The sequence below is a fragment of the Ischnura elegans genome, chromosome 6, assembly GCF_921293095.1.
Source record: "Ischnura elegans chromosome 6, ioIscEleg1.1, whole genome shotgun sequence".
NCBI lineage: Eukaryota > Metazoa > Arthropoda > Insecta > Odonata > Coenagrionidae > Ischnura > Ischnura elegans.
Window position 1 is genome coordinate 89,705,416 of NC_060251.1, and position 19,495 is coordinate 89,724,910.

Below are 19,495 nucleotides of genomic sequence, written 5' to 3' on the forward strand. Positions count from 1 at the left end.
CATCCAGTTGAACAAAATAAACACAAAAGGTGCGATATCTGGTGAGTAGGGTGGGTGAGAAAGCAGTATAATGAAATTTATTACCAAAAACTCAAGTCGCGGCAATGGGCAACACGTGCCGCTTTTGATCAGGAGGCAACGAGTGGCGGATGAACTTCGTATAAATAAAGAGCGGATAGAAGAGCGTAATTTGACAGTTAAAACGGCAAATTCCTACGAGACGGCAGTCCATGATAATGCGGGTTGCACAACTGCCTACTCAGGGAAAAATTTCTGCTGTGTAAGTCATTTGGAACTGTCATTTATCTGCTTTGTACCACTGATTTGTATGTGCTTTTGAACTACTGTGGAATTGAAACACGGTACACAGCAGTTCATGACGTCATAGCATCCTACCATGTCATCAACTCATTTGAAACATATTTTGAACTGCCTTGGATTTCCATTGGAAACTGCTATGGGACTCATTTGGATTTAAATTTGGAACTCGTTTGTACCACTCGTTCATCCGTTTTGAAACTGATTTGTACCATTTGGAACACCCATTTGGAACTCATTTGTACACCACCTGCCACCTGCTTTGGAGCAGTTCAAGATGGCGTACTCAATTTTCTTGAAGTTTATTTTAGTCTGTTTCGGATATTTAGGCAAGATGAATATTACGAATTGAAGTGCGGCAGTGCCGCCATTTCGCAATAGCTCCATTGCTTTCCAAAGCATTAGTCATAAACGAAAGACCTTCAAGCTCGTCAAGCTTAATACAAGTTTCATGTTTTCATATTGCGGAGTGAGGGGTAAGTCACTTTGGTGGTCAAGAAAGTCCTTATCGAGAGCTTAATTCCGATCTTACGTAGTTGATGTGGATCATTCAGTGTCCATTTTTGAGTGAAATGCCTTCGTTTCTGGAAATTTTTTCTTGAAAACCGTCATGTTAAATATCTGAAAATGCAATGGGAAATGCGAAAAAAGGCCTTTCCGGGTAATCGAACTTGTCAACCTCGACATTGAAATATATTTTCGAAGGAGGGATTCATGGCGAAAAAATTCAGCCCTTAAATACGGATCCAAATATGGACATAAACCATTTCCTAGGGATCGCGAAGACAATACATCGGTATGTTTTATCATAGAGTAAGTATATTATGTATGGTTTTATGTATATTAATCTATGCAAAATACTACTTTCCCGGTAATATCAAAGAACGAAAGCAATGAAAGAAAAGGTTGCAAATATGCCGTAAAATTCGCAATATTTATAATTGCGAAGTATACTTTGAAAGTATAGACATTGAATTTTTACGATAATAATATACTTGGAAACGCAAAAAAAACGCGAGCGCTATGAATTTGTTATTGAATACCTTTATTATACGCAACCAAGATTCTCGGTACGTAGTGAAGATAATCTTGTCGCATTTCAAATCGGACCCAAAAATACGATTTAAGCCACAAGGAAAATAGAATAATTTTTAAACTAATTCGAATGATTATTTGGGAGTTCCGTTTCTATTAACTGACTTGCGATTATTTCTTATTAAACCACTAATGCATTTTTATTGCATATATTTAAGAATTTTCGTTTTCTCGACCAAACGTATCAGACTGAACCTGGCCATGGTATGTTGGCGCGTAGAAGACAGTTCCAAAACAAATGATGACGTATATAAATCGCATGGATTTGTTCACAAAGAATTACAAACGTATGGAAAGCCGTTATACATGAATCTTCTCAGTACACAACAGTTACAATACGAATGATGACGCCCGGAAATCCTGTCATCTCGTTCAAAGGGAGTTCCAAATGAATTTTCTCCGTACACAGCAGTTACAATACGAATGATGACGTCTGGAAATCCTGCCGAATCGTTCAAAAGTAGTTCCAAACGAACACACTCTGTACAAAGGAGTTCCAAAGGGGATCACAAATGAGTTACAAACGTCTTCATATTTCTAATTTTTGGTACAAATGAGTTAAAATGAGTTTCACAGCAGTTCCAATGCAGATTTTGGTGTTCCAAAGCAGTTTCAAAAGGGTTCCAAAGCAGTTGCAAAGCAAAAAATTTTCCCTGAGTAGAGAATAACGGATTCGGACAGTTGCGAAAACGCATCATAATTTTTTCACCATAAGCAGATTTTTCTGAAGGCCAATATATTTAATTTGCCTTATTTATCACATAATTAGCTAAAATGAAATGAAACAGTAATATTTTTTCAAGTACTTCTTTACTCGGACGGCAATGGGTTAAAAAATTAAAGGTGTCAAAAGTTAAAACAGAATCTGATGCTGGGGTTATTCGAAAAGGTTATTTTAGAGGCCTTTTAGATTTCAGTGCAGTTTTTAGGAAAAAAATCACTTAATAGATAAAAGATCCGTTATATATTATTAAATTTAAAAAGCTGCGAAATTCTCACTTTTCATCGTATTCTTAAAATTTATTTCAAAATTGATATTTTTACTAACATTTATCTTATTTTGAAGAGCCAGAATAGGATCAAAATCCATTCCCGGGCATTCACGCCAGAACACCCCTGCATTCGAGCATTTTTTGCGAAAGTTTTTATCTGCCATCCTCTGCCACTCCATTTTCCGATATAGTTACATTTCATCATGTCTATGTCTACCAATCACCAAAGAGGAATTCAAATTGCATCACTATGGGAACTAAAATGAAATGTATAGTTTTTTGATGTGTAAATTAGATTGATAAAAATGTATCAGATTCAGAACCGAAGCAAATTGCTCACTACCTGCCCGCTCGTCTTGCTCGTCATAACATCTTTTCGAGGATTTCTCTGTAATACGATTATTTTGTTTCCTATGCGTCCATTATACTAGAAATCGATGAAAAATAACGTCGGGATTTGTATGATTTGATGAAGAATATTGAAAATTTCATTATTATATGTACATAACAGCTTAAATGATTTCATTATGATTGGATAATTAACCACAGAAAAGCAAACCTATGCAACATCCATTAATCTTACCTTGCAGAATGGCCAACTTGATTTCGTCTTGGCATTCGTCGATTACTTTCTCCAATTTCTGCGACGACGCTGAATTCTGGGCGCATTTCTGGTTCGTGTGGCTGATGTCTTGATGCTGTTGCTCCTACAAAATAACAACGAAAAATTAGTTTAGAAAATTTTGTGCTGAAAAACCGTTTTTCCCAATCGGGAAACGAACCCGGATCAAAAGTTTGATATGCTACCAATCACTCATTTGTCGAAGCGAAAGTATGTAAATTGGACATGCTTTTCACGTCGCCAATCAATCTAAGGTACTACGGGCGACGAAAATGAAAGTCATTGTGAGAGGAAAGTTATTATTTCGGTGTTCATATATTTTCATCTTTACATGTTACCGCGTAATAGGTTACTAAGTTCTTCAGTGATTTAAAATAATCAGAACTTACAGAGTTAGCCTTGCGTGGTAAAATTTCAGTATAATACTCGAGGTAGCATCAATTGATGATATTATAACGTCAAAAATTTTCATTTCTAGCATATTAGTAGCATGGTTTTAATCTTTTAACCCATTATAACCAAATTTTGCTTATAAGTAACATCAAAAATGTATACATTTTCAGATCCATTCAAGAAAAATTTAAACTTCATGTTCTTAAATTTTCACATTTCCAAAGTGAGAAGTCTTGAAATTTTATCTCTCCCAGAAGCAGCTGCTGGTTAGAAAGGGTTAAGTTGGGTTGAATTTTGAATGCAACTTCATTTTAAACTCACATCTAAACCACTAAATTCATAGTATAGTTGAGTTTGTACATACTCACATTGATATAAACGGAAGTCATAATTATTTTGCATGTATATTTATTGAACAAACTAATCTAAGACCACAATATTTATTTTATCTGAAAGTACTTGTGAGAGAAAGTTTGAATCCTAAAACAATGAGTTTGGCATTCTTTCCCTACTTTTTTAACCTGTTCCATTTCACTGGCTGGCTAAAGCGGTGTACCTACAATGCAACTCTTCCATACCTAGGATGAGGGTGTGTTGTTTAATTCAGAGTTACAGAATTAATAGGCATTTTTAAGACTTCATAATCGTCGTTTGAGCATATTATTGTTGTATTTTAAAGTAAAACCAAATTTTTGTTTGATGCCTTAAAACTGTTGCAATTGTTATATTACTGTTATTATAACAGGAAAGTCTTCTAACTGTTGTATTGAAATTTTTATCATCTGGGTGGGATAAATTATGGATTTTGTATGTTTTTTACTTCCATGAAACTCTTTAGAGTTATATAGGCCTATGGAGGACAGGACTTCCACATCAACTGGACAGGACTTCAACATCATTAAATCCATGTACCTAGTTACTCAACAACCTTAGCCACGCATGTTTGCTCCAAAATTTTCCCATGAAATGTCTCAGTATTTTGCAAAATTGTCGCTTTTCAATGGGAGGACATAAACCAAATGATAAAAAGGGGGATTTAAGATTCTTACGATTCGTAGTTACGGCCAATTGACTCCGCTGGCATAAATATTGCTCTGATGACCGGGGGCTCTAGCACTTGAGAAACGAAGTTGGCTCCGAGCCATAAACGCATTTGCGTTTTATGGAGCGATTTTCTGAGTACCTAGTGAACTGGATCATTTCCTTGAGCTCTATTATCGGTAGTTGAACTTCAGAAATTAGCTGCGTAATGTTGCTGGTTTGCTCGAATTTCCTTTGTACTTCTTTTTCTGTATTTTCTCTTCCGTCGATACTCATTTTGGTGATCATGATGTTCTTTACAGGAATTGATAAGGAAATTGCGGTGGTACTCTGTGAAAAGAAATTTAGTTTATCATATTTGACGTATTCCTCGAGTAATCTCAAAAGGCCTCTCAACACTGAGAATTCATTTGCCTTGCCTTAAAAATGTCAAAGTGTGCAATTCTATTGCGATGATCTGGTGATTGAGCGTTCAATTAAACCTTCTTTAATTTCGTCCACGTAATTTTGGATTGATTCTGGTGTACCAGTACCATTTGCCTATGAAGGCTAAATTTATCTTCATCCTGAAATATTCAACAAAATCATGTTTTTTCGGAGCGATTTGTGTAAGGCTGCAGTTCTAAGAGCTTGAGATTAATTTTGAAAGTTGTGGAAACCTCGAAAAGAGGTTATTTTTATTTAATTTCCAAAATGGGAATGTACTCGAAAAATAGGTGAAGAGAAAGTATTATTAATGGAAATGAAATGGCCGCGAATACTTATATACCCGCTCTCCCATCTAACAATTAGTGATACGTGTGACTCCAATTTGCCAATTATTTTCATGAGCTACATCTCTCGTGTGGTATTCAGAAAGCGTTCGTTGCGCTGAATTTCTCAATGAGCATCTTATGGTTAGAAGAAGTATCAGCGCATGAAATAGCCTAATAAGTAGGTGACACATATGTCGTCTAGCTTCAAGATTTTGACGCCAAGTGGCGGATAATAGAAACTTCTTGCCAACCTTTTTTCATGCAGCATAGGATGAACTAGATGACTTCAGGTTCAACTTTGTGAAAGTAAGTTGCCACATTGAAAGTAAAAATTCGTAATAATTTCACAGAATTTCATTTTACAGGATCGTTTTCAAGGATGACTCCACTTCTGATTGAGTTAATAGGATATTATTCATAAATTAATGTATCAGTTAAGGTAGGTTTTGAATGGAGCATTTGAGAATCACTGTAGGCGTATTTCGGACTACCCACTGCAAAACATGATACTGTCCACTCCTTTTCATTCATTGAAATGCCTTGGAGGGTGTTTGCACTTACCAACGTTTGTGTATTTAAATTTGTAGGCGTATCTTTTACATTTCATTAGTTGAATTAGTGTGAAACAGCATTTCACTTATTCAATTTTATGTAAATAAATTTGTGTTTTAACACATGACCTTGTAAATCGTAATAAACATTACCATACACTATATCCATGCAGTTTCATGCGCAGTTTTTCGTTTGGAAGTATACTTACGTTGTAATGAATTTGAAATTTCGTAAAATGGTCGATCATTAACGTTAACATTTTGCCATTATCACATTTTAATTGATATTTTTACTTCACTTATTTCCTAGAGAATATGCAATGCACTGCTCATTAGTGAAAATTTTCTGATTTTACCGATTTTTTGAAACTATTAACCTCTTTGCACGAGCTAATTATCAATCGTAAGATTTTTTTTGATAATTTGCCGTCGAATAGCGTATAAAGATGACAATATTGAGTGCGATTAAAATTTTATACTCAACAAAAGGAAGATAACCTCGCGGGAAGAACGCTTGACTACCGGCCGGACGGTTCCAGGTTCGATCCCCGGCGGATGCTTTGAACACCCGCAACGTAAGTCTTGTACTGCCTGGCGTCCCAGGGAAAGGAGCTGGCCTCCCGGAATACGTGAAGTCCGAACGAATGAAGTCCTTATTTGTGATGTATACGCGCCTGTGCCTGAGTTTGGGAGGAGCTCCACCCTCACCTATCCCAACCACCCTTAATGTGTGATTCTAAAAATTATTTTCTTTGTCCCAACCTATTAGCCGCCAAGGCATTGCGTGCATATTCAGGGGCGGTCTGGCCAGGTCGGCTGGTCGGCAATCGCCGAGGGCTCCGAGCTTAGAGGGCGCCCACAACGCTCACGTCTATCGTGAAGCTTACATGCAAGGTGTAATAAAAAGAAAGATTCAAATTGCTGGAATAACTTTTTTTGCAATTATAAAATTCTGCGTTACCATTAGTTGCTTTATTAAAACATACTCAGCGTAAAAAGATTGTATAAAAAATAAATAAAATAAAGCTGCTCGAGAAGAAAGATTTTTTGAAAGGGTTATTCGAAAAGTCTGATAAAGGTTTTTAGAATACAGAGCAGGTACACAGAGCAAATTCACGAAATAGATAATAGATCCATCATGCATATTTAAATTTAATAAAGTGTGAAATTCTCACTTTTCATAGTATTTCTTCTTACGAAATTGAGATTTTTATAACTTTTATACAGTTTTAAAGGGCCGGAACAGCGTCAAAGTCCATTTCCGGGCATGGAATTTCGTAAAAATATTCCGGGGGAGGAGGGCCCCATCATGAGCCCCAGCCGAGGGCCTCCAAGCACCCCAGACCACCCTTGGACATATTGGCCAATCTGTTGCGTTGGTGTGATCGTTGCCGTCTTAATGCCTGGTTACACGATACTTAAACACGTTCGAGTTAATGTCTGACTACATGAATGATTTTGGTGGATCAGAACGGAACAGGTACGAATTCATGAACCAAAGTAGAATAGTTTCTATTACGTGTTAATGCATTCGTACAAGTTTGGTGGTTAAACGCTGCATTTTGGCGTTCATCCTCGCGTTCATAAATTTGAACGCATCAACTCGTACGAGTTCATGTATCGTGTAATCGGGCCTTCAAAGAATTATATAAGGTATGTTGTGGAGTTTCATCTGTCATTTGTTCCTCTAACTTTCCATCATTCTAACCAAGAACAACCCTCGCTTTCCATGTGATTGACGGCGCGTGTCGGCCATGAGCACACCATTCGGAGCGTAGTAGAGAAAAACAACGCGTGATTTTTTACGCGCTTTCTTTCAGAGATCGCTTTCACGTCGGAACCCATAAAGGGAGTGGGTGACTTCTTCATAACCTCTCTCGCCTCTGCCCTTCGGGTGCCTTCGGCCATACTCGGACGTCCTCGCCCTTTTCCCCCTCTCCCGTCTCTGGCGTCATTTCTCTTTCACCTCGCCTCAGCCGTGGCCTGATCACTTTCACTCTTTCAGTTTCCCTCGTACACATTTCTCTCTTCCTTTTTTTACATCGATTCCGATCGTTATCATCGTAAATACGATTTCGACTACCTACCTGCGAGCCCGAGAACAGTTTTGCGCGGCCCTCAGATTGTGAGTACACACAAGAGCGCCCAACGTAGCTCAACAGTCTCAACTTTGTGAAAGTAAGTTGTCACAATGAAAGTTAAACTTTACACTACCGGTTTCATGGATCTAGGTGACGCATCTACGAAACATAAGTCTCACACCTACGATGATGTAAAGTGACATAATTAATAAAGAATTCGTAATAAAGTATAGTAAACGGTTAGGGAATGCATGGAACATTTGAGAATCACTGTGGTCGTCTCTTGAGGCCGCTAAAAAGGATGAATGATCATGCGAATGATCATGCTTAATGATTATGCCATCATTCTCTAGATCATGCGAGTAAAATAGAATATATTCTAATTTTCACTGAATTATCATGCGCATGAAGATTCATTTCTTGAATTTTTCCTTTATACACGGCGAATGATTTCATTCGCACAATCATTCACCGCGTAGAGCGGCTTTTAGACTGCCCTCTTCTAAGCACAATGCTGCCGAATTTTTTTCATTTATAGAAATGCATTGGAGGGTTTTTGCGCCTTCCAACATTTGTGTATTCAAATTTGCTGACACATATTTTATAATGCATTAGTTGGATAAATGTGAGCATGAAAATTTCAGTAATTTATTTTTATGTAAATAAATGTAGTAGTAGTGGGAAGTAAAATTAAGCGTAAAAGTAGTGCGGAGACTACATGAGTACTTCTTAAATACTCCATTCAAACCTACCTCAATTGGTAGAATTATTTATTAAGGGAATCATAAGTCAACAACAAAGGATTTGACGCTGCTTTCTATCCTTTTTTCCCAACTGTTAGCCTTTTCATAATGATGTATTTCTTCTCTTTTACATCCTTACATCTTTTCCTATGTAACTTATTCGAGCTCGCACCTTACCCATCTTTCTGTCCACCTGTTATTCGAAGATCTTGCTTTTTAGTTCCACTTAGGCCGCATTTGTACATAAATTGTGAATAACTATTATTAAAACCCTGACACTTTTCTGCCTAGGTGAGTGCTGAATCACATGTTCAATTTCAATAAGGGACACGAAAACAAAATAATAACTTTGACTGAGCAAAGGTTCAAATACCAATTGCCGTAATCGGACAGTATGAGGCCTAGGGAGAGGAACAGATCCTTCTACCACCAGCGCGTAAAACGCACGCGCCTGTCGCTTAGTTTGGGGTGAGCTCTACCTCCACCATTCCACACCAACCTTCGGGTCGGCTTTCCAAACCAACGGAGTGAGTGATTAGTATTTACTTTGCTTCTTGGTTGCAACTTCTTAGAAAATGAAGGGTGCTAATTGAGAGTAGTTATTCCTTCATTTTAATACACGCATAATTTATTCGTAAATATCTCATATCTAGCTAAAATTCAAATAGTCTCGTTCCATGTGATTTTTAGCATGATAAAATCTCTATGAATGTAATTTTAGGCACGATAGGATCTCTATGAAGGGAAACACGTCGTAGATGAGAGATGGTTTTAATGTGACTAAAAGACTATAAATAATTTGTCATTGCTACTTAAAGTTCATGTTTATTAAGTGGAAAAGAATGTTTGTATGATTTTCTGTCGGAAATAGTCTATGCTTTAATGCGGTAAGGGAATTTTTCTTATTCATTTTCCTCTACATTTCTCGCTGAATATGATGATAGCTAAATTATTGCCATTTTAGAATATTTCACTGTCATCGTTGTGCTCTTTCGTATTAATTATCTGGAAATTATATTTTACTGATAGAAATTGTTTATAAATTCGTGCGGAAAGAGAATTGTCGCGTGTTACGTCCATTTTCCTTGAATTTCCTCGCTGAACGTGAGAATAGATTATGCGATTGAAGAATTCCCCACCGTCATTGTGGCGCATTCAGACTCGAAACTCGAGTTTCACGCTCGTGGGATATCTTTTGTTTTGACTTTCGCAAAGCTCTCGAACCCACTCGCCGCCTTCCATGGGTTTCGTAACGGTCAAAAGTGCATCCTCATGAATGCATAGGAGTAACCTTTCATTGTCCTCCGCAGAAAGACGATAAAGAATCTTTGCATTGCAGAATCCGCGATTCTTTGTCATTCAGCCTCCTCCCACGGCAGCTGAGAGCGCTAAGTTTTCTTCAAAGAGACTTTATTCCTTTTTACAGTCTATTGTGAAAATTTGCTAAAAAGATCTTTTTAAGAAGATCCTTGAATGAAAGAAAAATGATGATCTCACCGCTTTATCTATTCAGAATTTTGGTTGATTTTAGCAAAAAAGTGTGACAAAATTAATTATAATTTGACTAACATCATAACCGACTATCTGGAAACAAATTAATGCATTTAAATACAATTGCTTAGTACCAGGGAACTCTGAAAAGTTTTAGGAGAGAAAAAATATTTCATTTGAACGGTCGAACACATTTTTATAGCTAAAATATAAAAGTTTCTTTTGTTCAAATACGTATGAATAAAAATAAAGATTCATTGATTCAAGAAATGTAATACTCAATGCGTTAAAAGTAAATACGTTAGTTTCCTATTTTACTGGATATGAATTGTATAGACCTCAGCTGTATAATGCCATTTAAGACGTGTTTGAACATAGCACGCCTATTTAATATGGGCGTAATTCCATCGCTTAATACTTTTCCCTAGGTTATTTCAGTTGTATGTCTAGAGTAATTAAAATTTAATAATGCGGGCAAAATATCCATTGCTGTAACGGAGTTTGTTGTCTCTGGATAACAACCAGTGAAATTTTAAGCCAATAAACATGGTGACGTCTATCGTGAATCAAATCCTGACTCGATTAAGAAAAATGGTAACTGCTGCATGCATACAAAAGAATATTTTTTTTCACTTTATATAAATATTTTCCGCAAAAAGTATATAACTAAATCTTCAAATTCCCAGTATTTTTGAGTGATAGGTGTGACAAAAAAGGCCATTACTTTCACGTAAGACTGTAATGCTTTACCGCCAAGACTGAATAAGCAGAGTAGTTGTGAGCGTCTATGACCCCTTCATTGTGAAAATTTAATAGCTACTCGCGGTTGGTGTTGGAGTTGACGTGATCTAATGAGGGAACAGATGAATTGAATTGCCTTTTTCCTCAAAAGGAATGGTGTATTTGACAAAAAATACGCGTAAATATACTACTCATGCGTCATATATCTTAAATGTGATCAGTCTATTTGAAGAAAAATCATTCGTTCGTTTTTCATTCTTGGTTAAAGTAAGGTAATTGCCAAGCCGTGGCTAGTTCTTTGAGTATCAGCATCATATTGCTATTTCATAGATCTGATCCTTTCCACATTAAGCAATTGTAATTGCAGTCATTCGCTGGATGTATTTCCTTATTTTTTACACATTTCTGAATGATTTCCTTATTCTTTTTTTAAATTTCCGAATCCCATATTTTTTCCTCAGTTTTCTAAAACCATGATATGCATAATCTCCGTGAGTTGATAAAAACCTAGCGAATGTTTTTTTTCCGATTTGGCGTCGTGTACATTGCTATTCATGGTGAGAATTAGGTATTTGGAATATAAATCAAAGACGCCTATAATTTGTTTTGCATATTTCAAGAGCAAAAAATCCAATTGAGGATAATTCATTAATTTTTTCGCTACTATTTCTCTGAATTATTCATATTCATCAGTAGAAAATTGCAGTTTCATTGATCTTTTTTTACATTGTGAAATTTTAATTGCAGTCTTGCGCTGATTTAATCATCATATTTTATAAATATCCTAATGCATATATATCTCTATCTTGAGTTCCCAGAACTACGCTATGCATGATCTCCTTGAGTTATAAAACAAAATAAGTGAATATTTCCCGCTGTTGCATCATCATTATGTATCAGGTTTATTGAAATATACAATTATGTATCAGGGGCGCATATAAAGCCAGGGGTCCCGAGCCTCCCTCTCCGAAATGAGGAAAAGGTTTACCGCTTTATCATTTTACGGTCCACCTCTTCGAGCTGTCGTAGTACTTCTTATTCATCTGCCATCACCATCTTACTTTAATTTTTTGAAAATTTCAGCTTTATTTTAAATTTTGTTACAATATTAGCAATACTCAACCTAATCTTACGTTGATCATTCCCCCAACTTCATTTAAAAATATATAATATAAATTTATTATAATTACATTTTTAAAGCTAAATTTGTATGCAAGGTAACGATAGAGGATATACAGCAATTTTTTCGCTCCCCTTCGCTTCTCATTATTTCTTAATTATCAAATCCCAAGATTTGAGCGTAATGTACTGGAATATTTCCATTTTGAAAAATATGCGTGCAACTTTCCAAGATTATAATTATAATAAATTTATCTAATATACATATCATTATAATCGTGAAAAATTGCAAGAAAATTACCTATTAAACCTGTAGCGGATTAATGGTCGTTGTTTTGGGGGTTCATCACATTCCGCGATGCCTTGGGTGGCATGTTTACCTGTAGTTGTGCAATACCTTTCAACGATAATGTAGATATGTAAGGCCTAATATGAGCGGAATAGTTTATTTTAGATATTCATTATTTATTTTTAACATTGTTTTATCGGAGAATCAATTAAGATTTCAAAATTAGTATTGCTTACATCTTTGTATCGTATATCGTCGCTGTTTATATCGTACATCTTTGAGTATTTATTTTAGTTACAGGGTACGCATTGTTAACCACGTTTCTATGTATTGAAGCTTGTATTAAATGTGCGTCACGCCGTTTAAGAAGTAAAAAGTAAAGTAAAGTGAAAATATTTCAAGAAAAAGAACGTATTTATTTGTTCAAGAACTTTGCCAAATGAAAAATATTTTTTTTAATCTTTGAAATAGAAACTTTCATTGGAGAGCCACCATTTAGATGTCTTTTTTTTAATTTTCCAAAAATTACTTGGGGCGAAGGGCTGCCGCTCCCATCCTTAATCTGCCACCGAAGCATACCTTTTTTCCGCCTCGTTCCCCTATTTATTCCTTCGAAGACGATCCCCCCCCCTCTTGCATCTCTCTCTGCCGCGGTCGATGGGATCGCTTGACCACCCTCGGGAGAAAGCAGCCGCTGCAGACGACGGCGAAAGGGAAAGCCTCCTTCCTTAAATGAATGAAGAATTTGTGCACGCACTCTCTACCTCTTTCTCTCGATTCCTTGTCGTTCGTGCGTAACCACTCGCACTAACGCGTGCACCATATAGTTCCTGCTGTTACGAGTAGACTGCGTGTCGTGAATTTGTTTTTTTTTTCTAGTCCGAATTTGGATGAAGTCTTCCAGTGAGCCTTATTCCAGCGCCTTAGACTGTTATTCTTTACCACCAAAAAAGTGTGACTAATTTCATTATAGTTTTATTTACATTAATACCGACTTTCTGGAAACATAGTATTTATGTATTCAATTATTATAACCAAGTACCAAGGAAAGTTTTAGACTGGAAAGTTTTTTTTTTCGTTCCGACGTTCGAATAAATTCATTTTTATCTCAGGCTCAGATTAAATTTTCCTTAAAATATATTAATAAAAATAGATATTCATTAATCGAAGGGAAGGAAGGCCAGAATAAGTTGTATAGATCAAGTTTTTGAGGATGTAAAACATAAGGAATAAGAGAATATGAAAAAACATGTTGATAGGGGAGCGGTGTAGATTTTGAATTAATCTTCGGATTGTTGACTTATAATGACTATCGGCATAGTTTCGTCTGTCATTCGCTAATAAACAAATCCCCTTTGCAGAAAACGTGACGCTATCAACTAGATGATATTGGTTTCATTTCAGTCACTACGCAGTGCTATAGACGGAAAACATGCATCTAATGCTGTTTGCTTTTTTTTAACCGACCTCAAGACTGGTTTTCTAATAAACATCCATGCTGCATAGATTGGTATTATAATAATGGACTCGTCTGAGAATTTAGTGGGCATGAAAAACCCCAATTCCCTCTGAACCACGGCATCATAGTTCAAATATGATGTGGAATGGATACAAAAAAGCCTCTTCTAATGCTCGCGATATGAGGAAAACTTGTTCGTAAAGTCAATGCAGAATGAGGAGAGTCAAGGCCATTTTACGGTGGACAATGCATTGTGTATCTCGAGACGGCATCAGGTCAACTTATCGGGGGTTCTGAGAAATTAAATATCCGGCGGCGTAATAAATATACGTGCGGCGTAGCTTCAAATAACTTATTTCACTCGATCTTGAAAGGTTGTGAGCATATAATGTGATAATGGTCACGCAAAAAACAAGTCAGTTGGAACAACAGAGGTCGTGGTATCACTCCGCAGCTTTTATGTCCTTAGAGTTCGATCTCCCAGTGAAAGAAAAAGATGCAACAAGATGTTGAAATTCTATCCCTTTCGCTTGGTCATTGCAGATCATTTTCTCTCTACGCCATGTATACGTTACCACTGAAAAATCGATGAAGACCTTTAAGTCACTTAAGGTTTTGCGCAACAGATGTGCGTTAAGAGTGTTGACGTGCAGGCATAGTAATTTCTTGGGAAATATTTGATAAGTCTGGAATCTATCATGCATCTAGGATAGAGGACCATATTATTATGGAGTCGTGAAGGAGAGGAGTTGGCTCTGTGTGTCCCTATAAGGAGCAATTTAAAAAGCTAGCTCGAGTCAGAAGTTAAGCCACATGTTACTTTTCCCGGATCATTAAGAAAATTTCATATTAAGAAGGTTACTTTAATCTAATAAATCTAATTAATAGTATTTTTTAAGCAACATTTTCAATACAAACTCATTTTTGTATCAAATTTTGATTAATGATTTTCAACATTTATTTCCGGGCGAGATAAATACATTGACAATGGGCATAAATGAAAATGGATGAAGCGAGTATTGAGTAGGGAGGGGATGTTAAAAATGAGATGGAAGAATGATGAGTATCGGGAACGGGGGAGGAAGAGAGAAGGATTTGTAAACAAAATGAAAGAAAAAGGACAACATTTTGAATTGAAGAGGCAATTCCAATCTGGTAGGGGGGACAGAATAGAGTGATTCGTTAAGCGATCTCTGAAAATCTACTTTAACCGATTTTTTAAGAGGTGTTCTACCGATTAAAGCATATTTCCATGGATTACTTAAGAAGCATCTTGGCAGTATCCTCTTCCCTCATCAACTCACAAAAAGGCCTACTCCCTTTATTTATACCTAAAAATCCCAATCTCTTCCATAGACGTACCCAGCTGCCCCCTCTCTTTAAGCAAAAATCGCTAAACTCTTTAAGAAAAATCAGGACTGGATGGAAACGAAAGTTTTCAACAAATTTTCTTTAAACCCACGAAAAATGATATTAGTATAAGACATGTGACTAGAATAGTTTTTCTCAAGCCATTCATTGTTCAATCACGACAGAGAAATTAGGTGTAAAGTGCTCGTCTTTCTATTTGCGCAACAGCCCACATTTAAATTCGTGGATGATGTCAAAAATAATATCTTTTCTTAAATCGAACCAAATATTTTATAGCATACCATTCACATATATTTTTATCAGATACTTGGAAGTTCACCTTTTCGCAGACTTAACCCTTCGTCTGTCGCGTCGCATTTGGAAACGCTAGTAGCCGCGTGGCGTCTCACAGACACCTTTTGGTAATGGTTAAAAAAATGTATGAAAGTAGAAATAACTGTTTTAGCTACAATAAATCATTCATTGAATACTTAATTTCATGAAAGGAAAACAAATTTGTGCAGAATAACGATGGAGATATTGTATCAATAAAAGACTGAATACTACACATGTATATATTGACGTTTCTTACAGTTCTTCTTATATCGAAATTATATCAAATTGATCAAAATTTAAAAAAATCATTGCAATAAGACGCATTTAAAAAATTTAATGCTTTAAATAGCTGTTAGATTAAATTATAAACTTATTTAAAAACTTTGCGATGAATATCACTAAGCTTTTACCATGTAACGTATTGTAACTCAAGTTGTCTGGTGGCGTCTACCAAACTCCACAAACAACAAAGTATCAAAATTTATTCCATAAATGTGACAACACATGTAATCATATTCGTGACTATTTGTGAATCGTAAAATAATATATGTACTATAAAAGGAATATGAGTTTCCTAATTATGAAAATACGGTGTGGGCAAAGAAAAGAAAATGGTGCCCAGTAGACGCCACGCGGCCAACGGAGCGTTAAGAGTAGAAATAATAATGATAATGGGAATGATAATGAGAAGCATTCTCTCCGTGGAAATACTACACCAACTCATTTACTATCTGGCTCGATGTTGGGTACTCATTATGGTGAACGAGGGGGTTGGCTTCGAAGGGAATACGGTGGCAACTGTAGTGGACTGCTTTCTTCGGCCTTTCCGGACTCGAAGGACGTGCTGGGTGGCATCGAAGGCGCTTGACCGAAATGTAGGTCGTCCACCTAGCGAGCGCTGCGTGTCGCGATGCCGGTCGAATGCATCCCTCCTCCCGCCAGTGAATCTGGATTTCATCGATAAGTGTTCCGGTGGGTATTAGTTGCCCACTGCTTCGGTCAGCGTTGCGCAACTCTTGAACTGGTGCCGGTGGCGAGTCATGGACTCGTGGGGAACCCGTTGGCGAATCTTGGACAGAGCGTTTTTTTATGCCAGCTCTACTGACGTCATTGCGGCAGTTGACACTTGATCCTGAGATATTGTAACCTGGGGTTACCTTTCATAATCTCGAGCATGGTAAAATGAAATCCTGTTTTTTTAATTTAAATTTCTTGGTAGCGCTATAGTTCAGATTTCGTGCATAAGAAGTAGGCATTATATGCTGTGAGAGATAATGTTTCATTGTAAAAAAGGGAATATTTTTTATTTTCAAATGAATATGAAGAACATCATACAAAAGTCATCATGTTCAATGCTTATTCGTTCACATTTGTGGTGCATGCCTACTGAGGTCTAACATTGCTAAAATACTTGAATTCATATTTTATGCTGAGGAAAAAACATGATGATTTGAATTCATCGTCGGAAATGCAGAAAACTGTGTTCTCTGTGGCCAAAATTTTACTTGAAACAGTTCAGCTCCCTTACCTATGTAATTAAATTGGGACTTTATGAACGACTTGAAGAAAATTTCATGAATAACGTGGTATTTCGTTTTATATCTTTTGCTAAAAATTTGCTGTGAAACGTTAGAGACGCAATAAAGATTTAATAGAGTATTTGCTATTTTTGGGGGGATTGCTTCAAGAGAATGTTTACCAGCCATAAATGCTTCATTTAAATTCTTACTTCTACTAAAGATACGTTAATGTTCTATTTATTATTAAACATCTACGAAATTGCTATGGCGCTGAAACAAACGAACCCCATATTTTTCGATATTTGACGTTAGTTTGTACGTATAACATAAAATTTGCTCTTTGATATTTATTTTTGTTGGTAAGCTCTTCATGATAGAGTATGGTATGGTATTTGAAGGAGGCGACCGACAGCTGCGATATAGGGAAGAATAGGTAAGGAAGGGTGGAGAGAAACCCGGCGTCGACATCAGCCTGATGTTAACGAAAGGCACCAAGGGGACCACGGCTTAACGTCCCATCCGACGGACGGAGTGTTCGGCTTGAAATGCCCTCCACACTTCATTCGAGAAGGGATCGGATAGTCGGTGAAAATTATCTGCTACCACCGGGATTTGAACCCGAGCCCACGGGGTGGTTAGCCAACACTCGAGTCTCCACGCCAACCCGATCCCCTTCATGATAGAGCGATGTACTAAGAGAATACTGCCACGGTCTGTTGTGTTCTAGCGCGAGTATTTATGCGTCGGGAAAGGTTTTCATTAATGTACCTATTCATTACGTATTGAGAAGGAAGCGGATCATTCGCAAGGAATTTAATACATTGCTGTCGTATTTCGTCGTATTTGCGCTTCCGTGAAGATCATATAGACGCATGAGCACTATTGTATCTCTCTATAAAACATATGTCTAATGATAACTAAACTGGTGACAGTAGTGTGTGCAAGTTGACGTCCCAATGCGAAGAGCCGATGGGTGAGCGTTCAGGTATTGAGAATACATAATTAAGTGCTAAACTGAAAATTAACTGACTTGTGAGTTAAAAATTATCTGGATATTTACATGGAGACCTTCTGAAATCGCATATCACCCACTGCAGTGGATTTTATGGAAATAAATGCGCACGCTAACACTCTATTGCTTTTGCTCTACGATACCTCGTTTCAAATATTCATTTTTCGAGGTTTGATATAGGCGTTTTCGAGAGTTTTGATTTAGAAGCCATTTGAGTTCCCGATAAGTGTACCAAATAACGGTGTGGCATCGTTTCAAGGTGATAATTTTCTTATCGGCAGGCGGATGGGCTTAATGCTAAGGAATTGATCACATCCAAGTAGCGGTATAAATTTTAATTCGCAACAGCGCCAGTTGGCCTTATTTCTTGGTTTAGAAAATGCTAATGTGGTGTAAACGAGTGATGCAGAATGCGACGCTTCTCTTATTTCCAAAATAGCATAGGAAAGTATTCAAAGGCCATGATACTCTATTCTCAAGCCAATCAAGGTTCTTTTAACGGAATTTTTGCGTTCGAATCTTTGAAAAATGAGACCCGTTCATTACATGTCGCTACTTCGGTACAATTTCCCATAGTCTGTCCCTACAATTTGTTTTTAATTATCGGTTTTGTTCGCGAATGATCAAATCGAGTTTTGAAAGCCTGAGTTGACATTTTATTTTAGGTTGAATGTACATATGTAGGAGCGAGAAAAACTGGAACTGACTGCTTTTCTGTAGCGCTCCCTCCAGTGTGAATATAACCTCAAATTATATCCTTTCGCTCCTTTTACGGCACATATGTCGTAAATAACATTAAAAGAAATTCTGTAGTTTAAGTTAAAACCCGTTAAATGCTTGCGGGGCATGGCGAGTGAAGAATATGAGTCCTTCATTCATCGGCTGATCAACGCATTACTATACCTTAAAATTGGATAAAATACCTCTCCGATTCTCTCCTTTATTTTGGACAGGAAAACACACTTCGGTTTTTTTATGAATTACTCCATGCCACGAGTACCTGGTTTCAATTGGTCATGCAATCTCAGTCTAGCATGCAGCCGTAGAATAAAAAAAAATAGCGTAGGATACGAGCGAAGCTATGGGGAAAAAAGCAGGGGTGGTTCTATGTCCGTCAATCATTTCTTCCATGATATTTTTACGTTTATAAATGTAATTTTTCAAGAGAAGGCGACGATTTCGTAAAGGACTGATAAGAACGAAAGAGAACAGAGTTGATAGATGGAATGGAGAGAATGACACCGTGAGCTGAACTGAAAGATAGGTCGTATAGGAGGGATATAAAGCTTTTTTTTAGTAATATTAGCGAGGGTAGATTTTATATAAACACCTCTTAATCAGGGCTTTCGATGAAAAAGTGCATTGACGGATTTAGGGGGAGGGGAACGTCCCCTTAAATGATAGGCAAGATTTTTCATTCGGTTATCATTAAGTTAGTTTTGTTTTACAACTGATAACTTCAGGCTTTACTTGAAAGTGAAACCTCTCCATATTGGAAATAAAGAAATAAAACTTTGTAAGGTCCAATATTATTTTAATAAGTGCCGATATTAAAATAATAGTGAACCTTACTAAGTTTTACTTCTT

At 36.8% G+C, this 19,495-nt stretch overlaps 1 protein-coding gene across 1 annotated transcript in view; it reads right to left on the reverse strand.

Moving 5' to 3' along the window:
- LOC124161147 (general odorant-binding protein 70) overlaps positions 1 to 19,495 on the reverse strand; it is a 50,998-nt gene that overhangs the window by 14,559 nt on the left and 16,944 nt on the right. Inside the window, exon 2 of the mRNA XM_046537382.1 lies at positions 2,989 to 3,112. Coding sequence (XP_046393338.1) covers positions 2,989 to 3,112 — 124 coding nt within the window. The remainder of the gene's footprint in view (positions 1 to 2,988; positions 3,113 to 19,495) is intronic.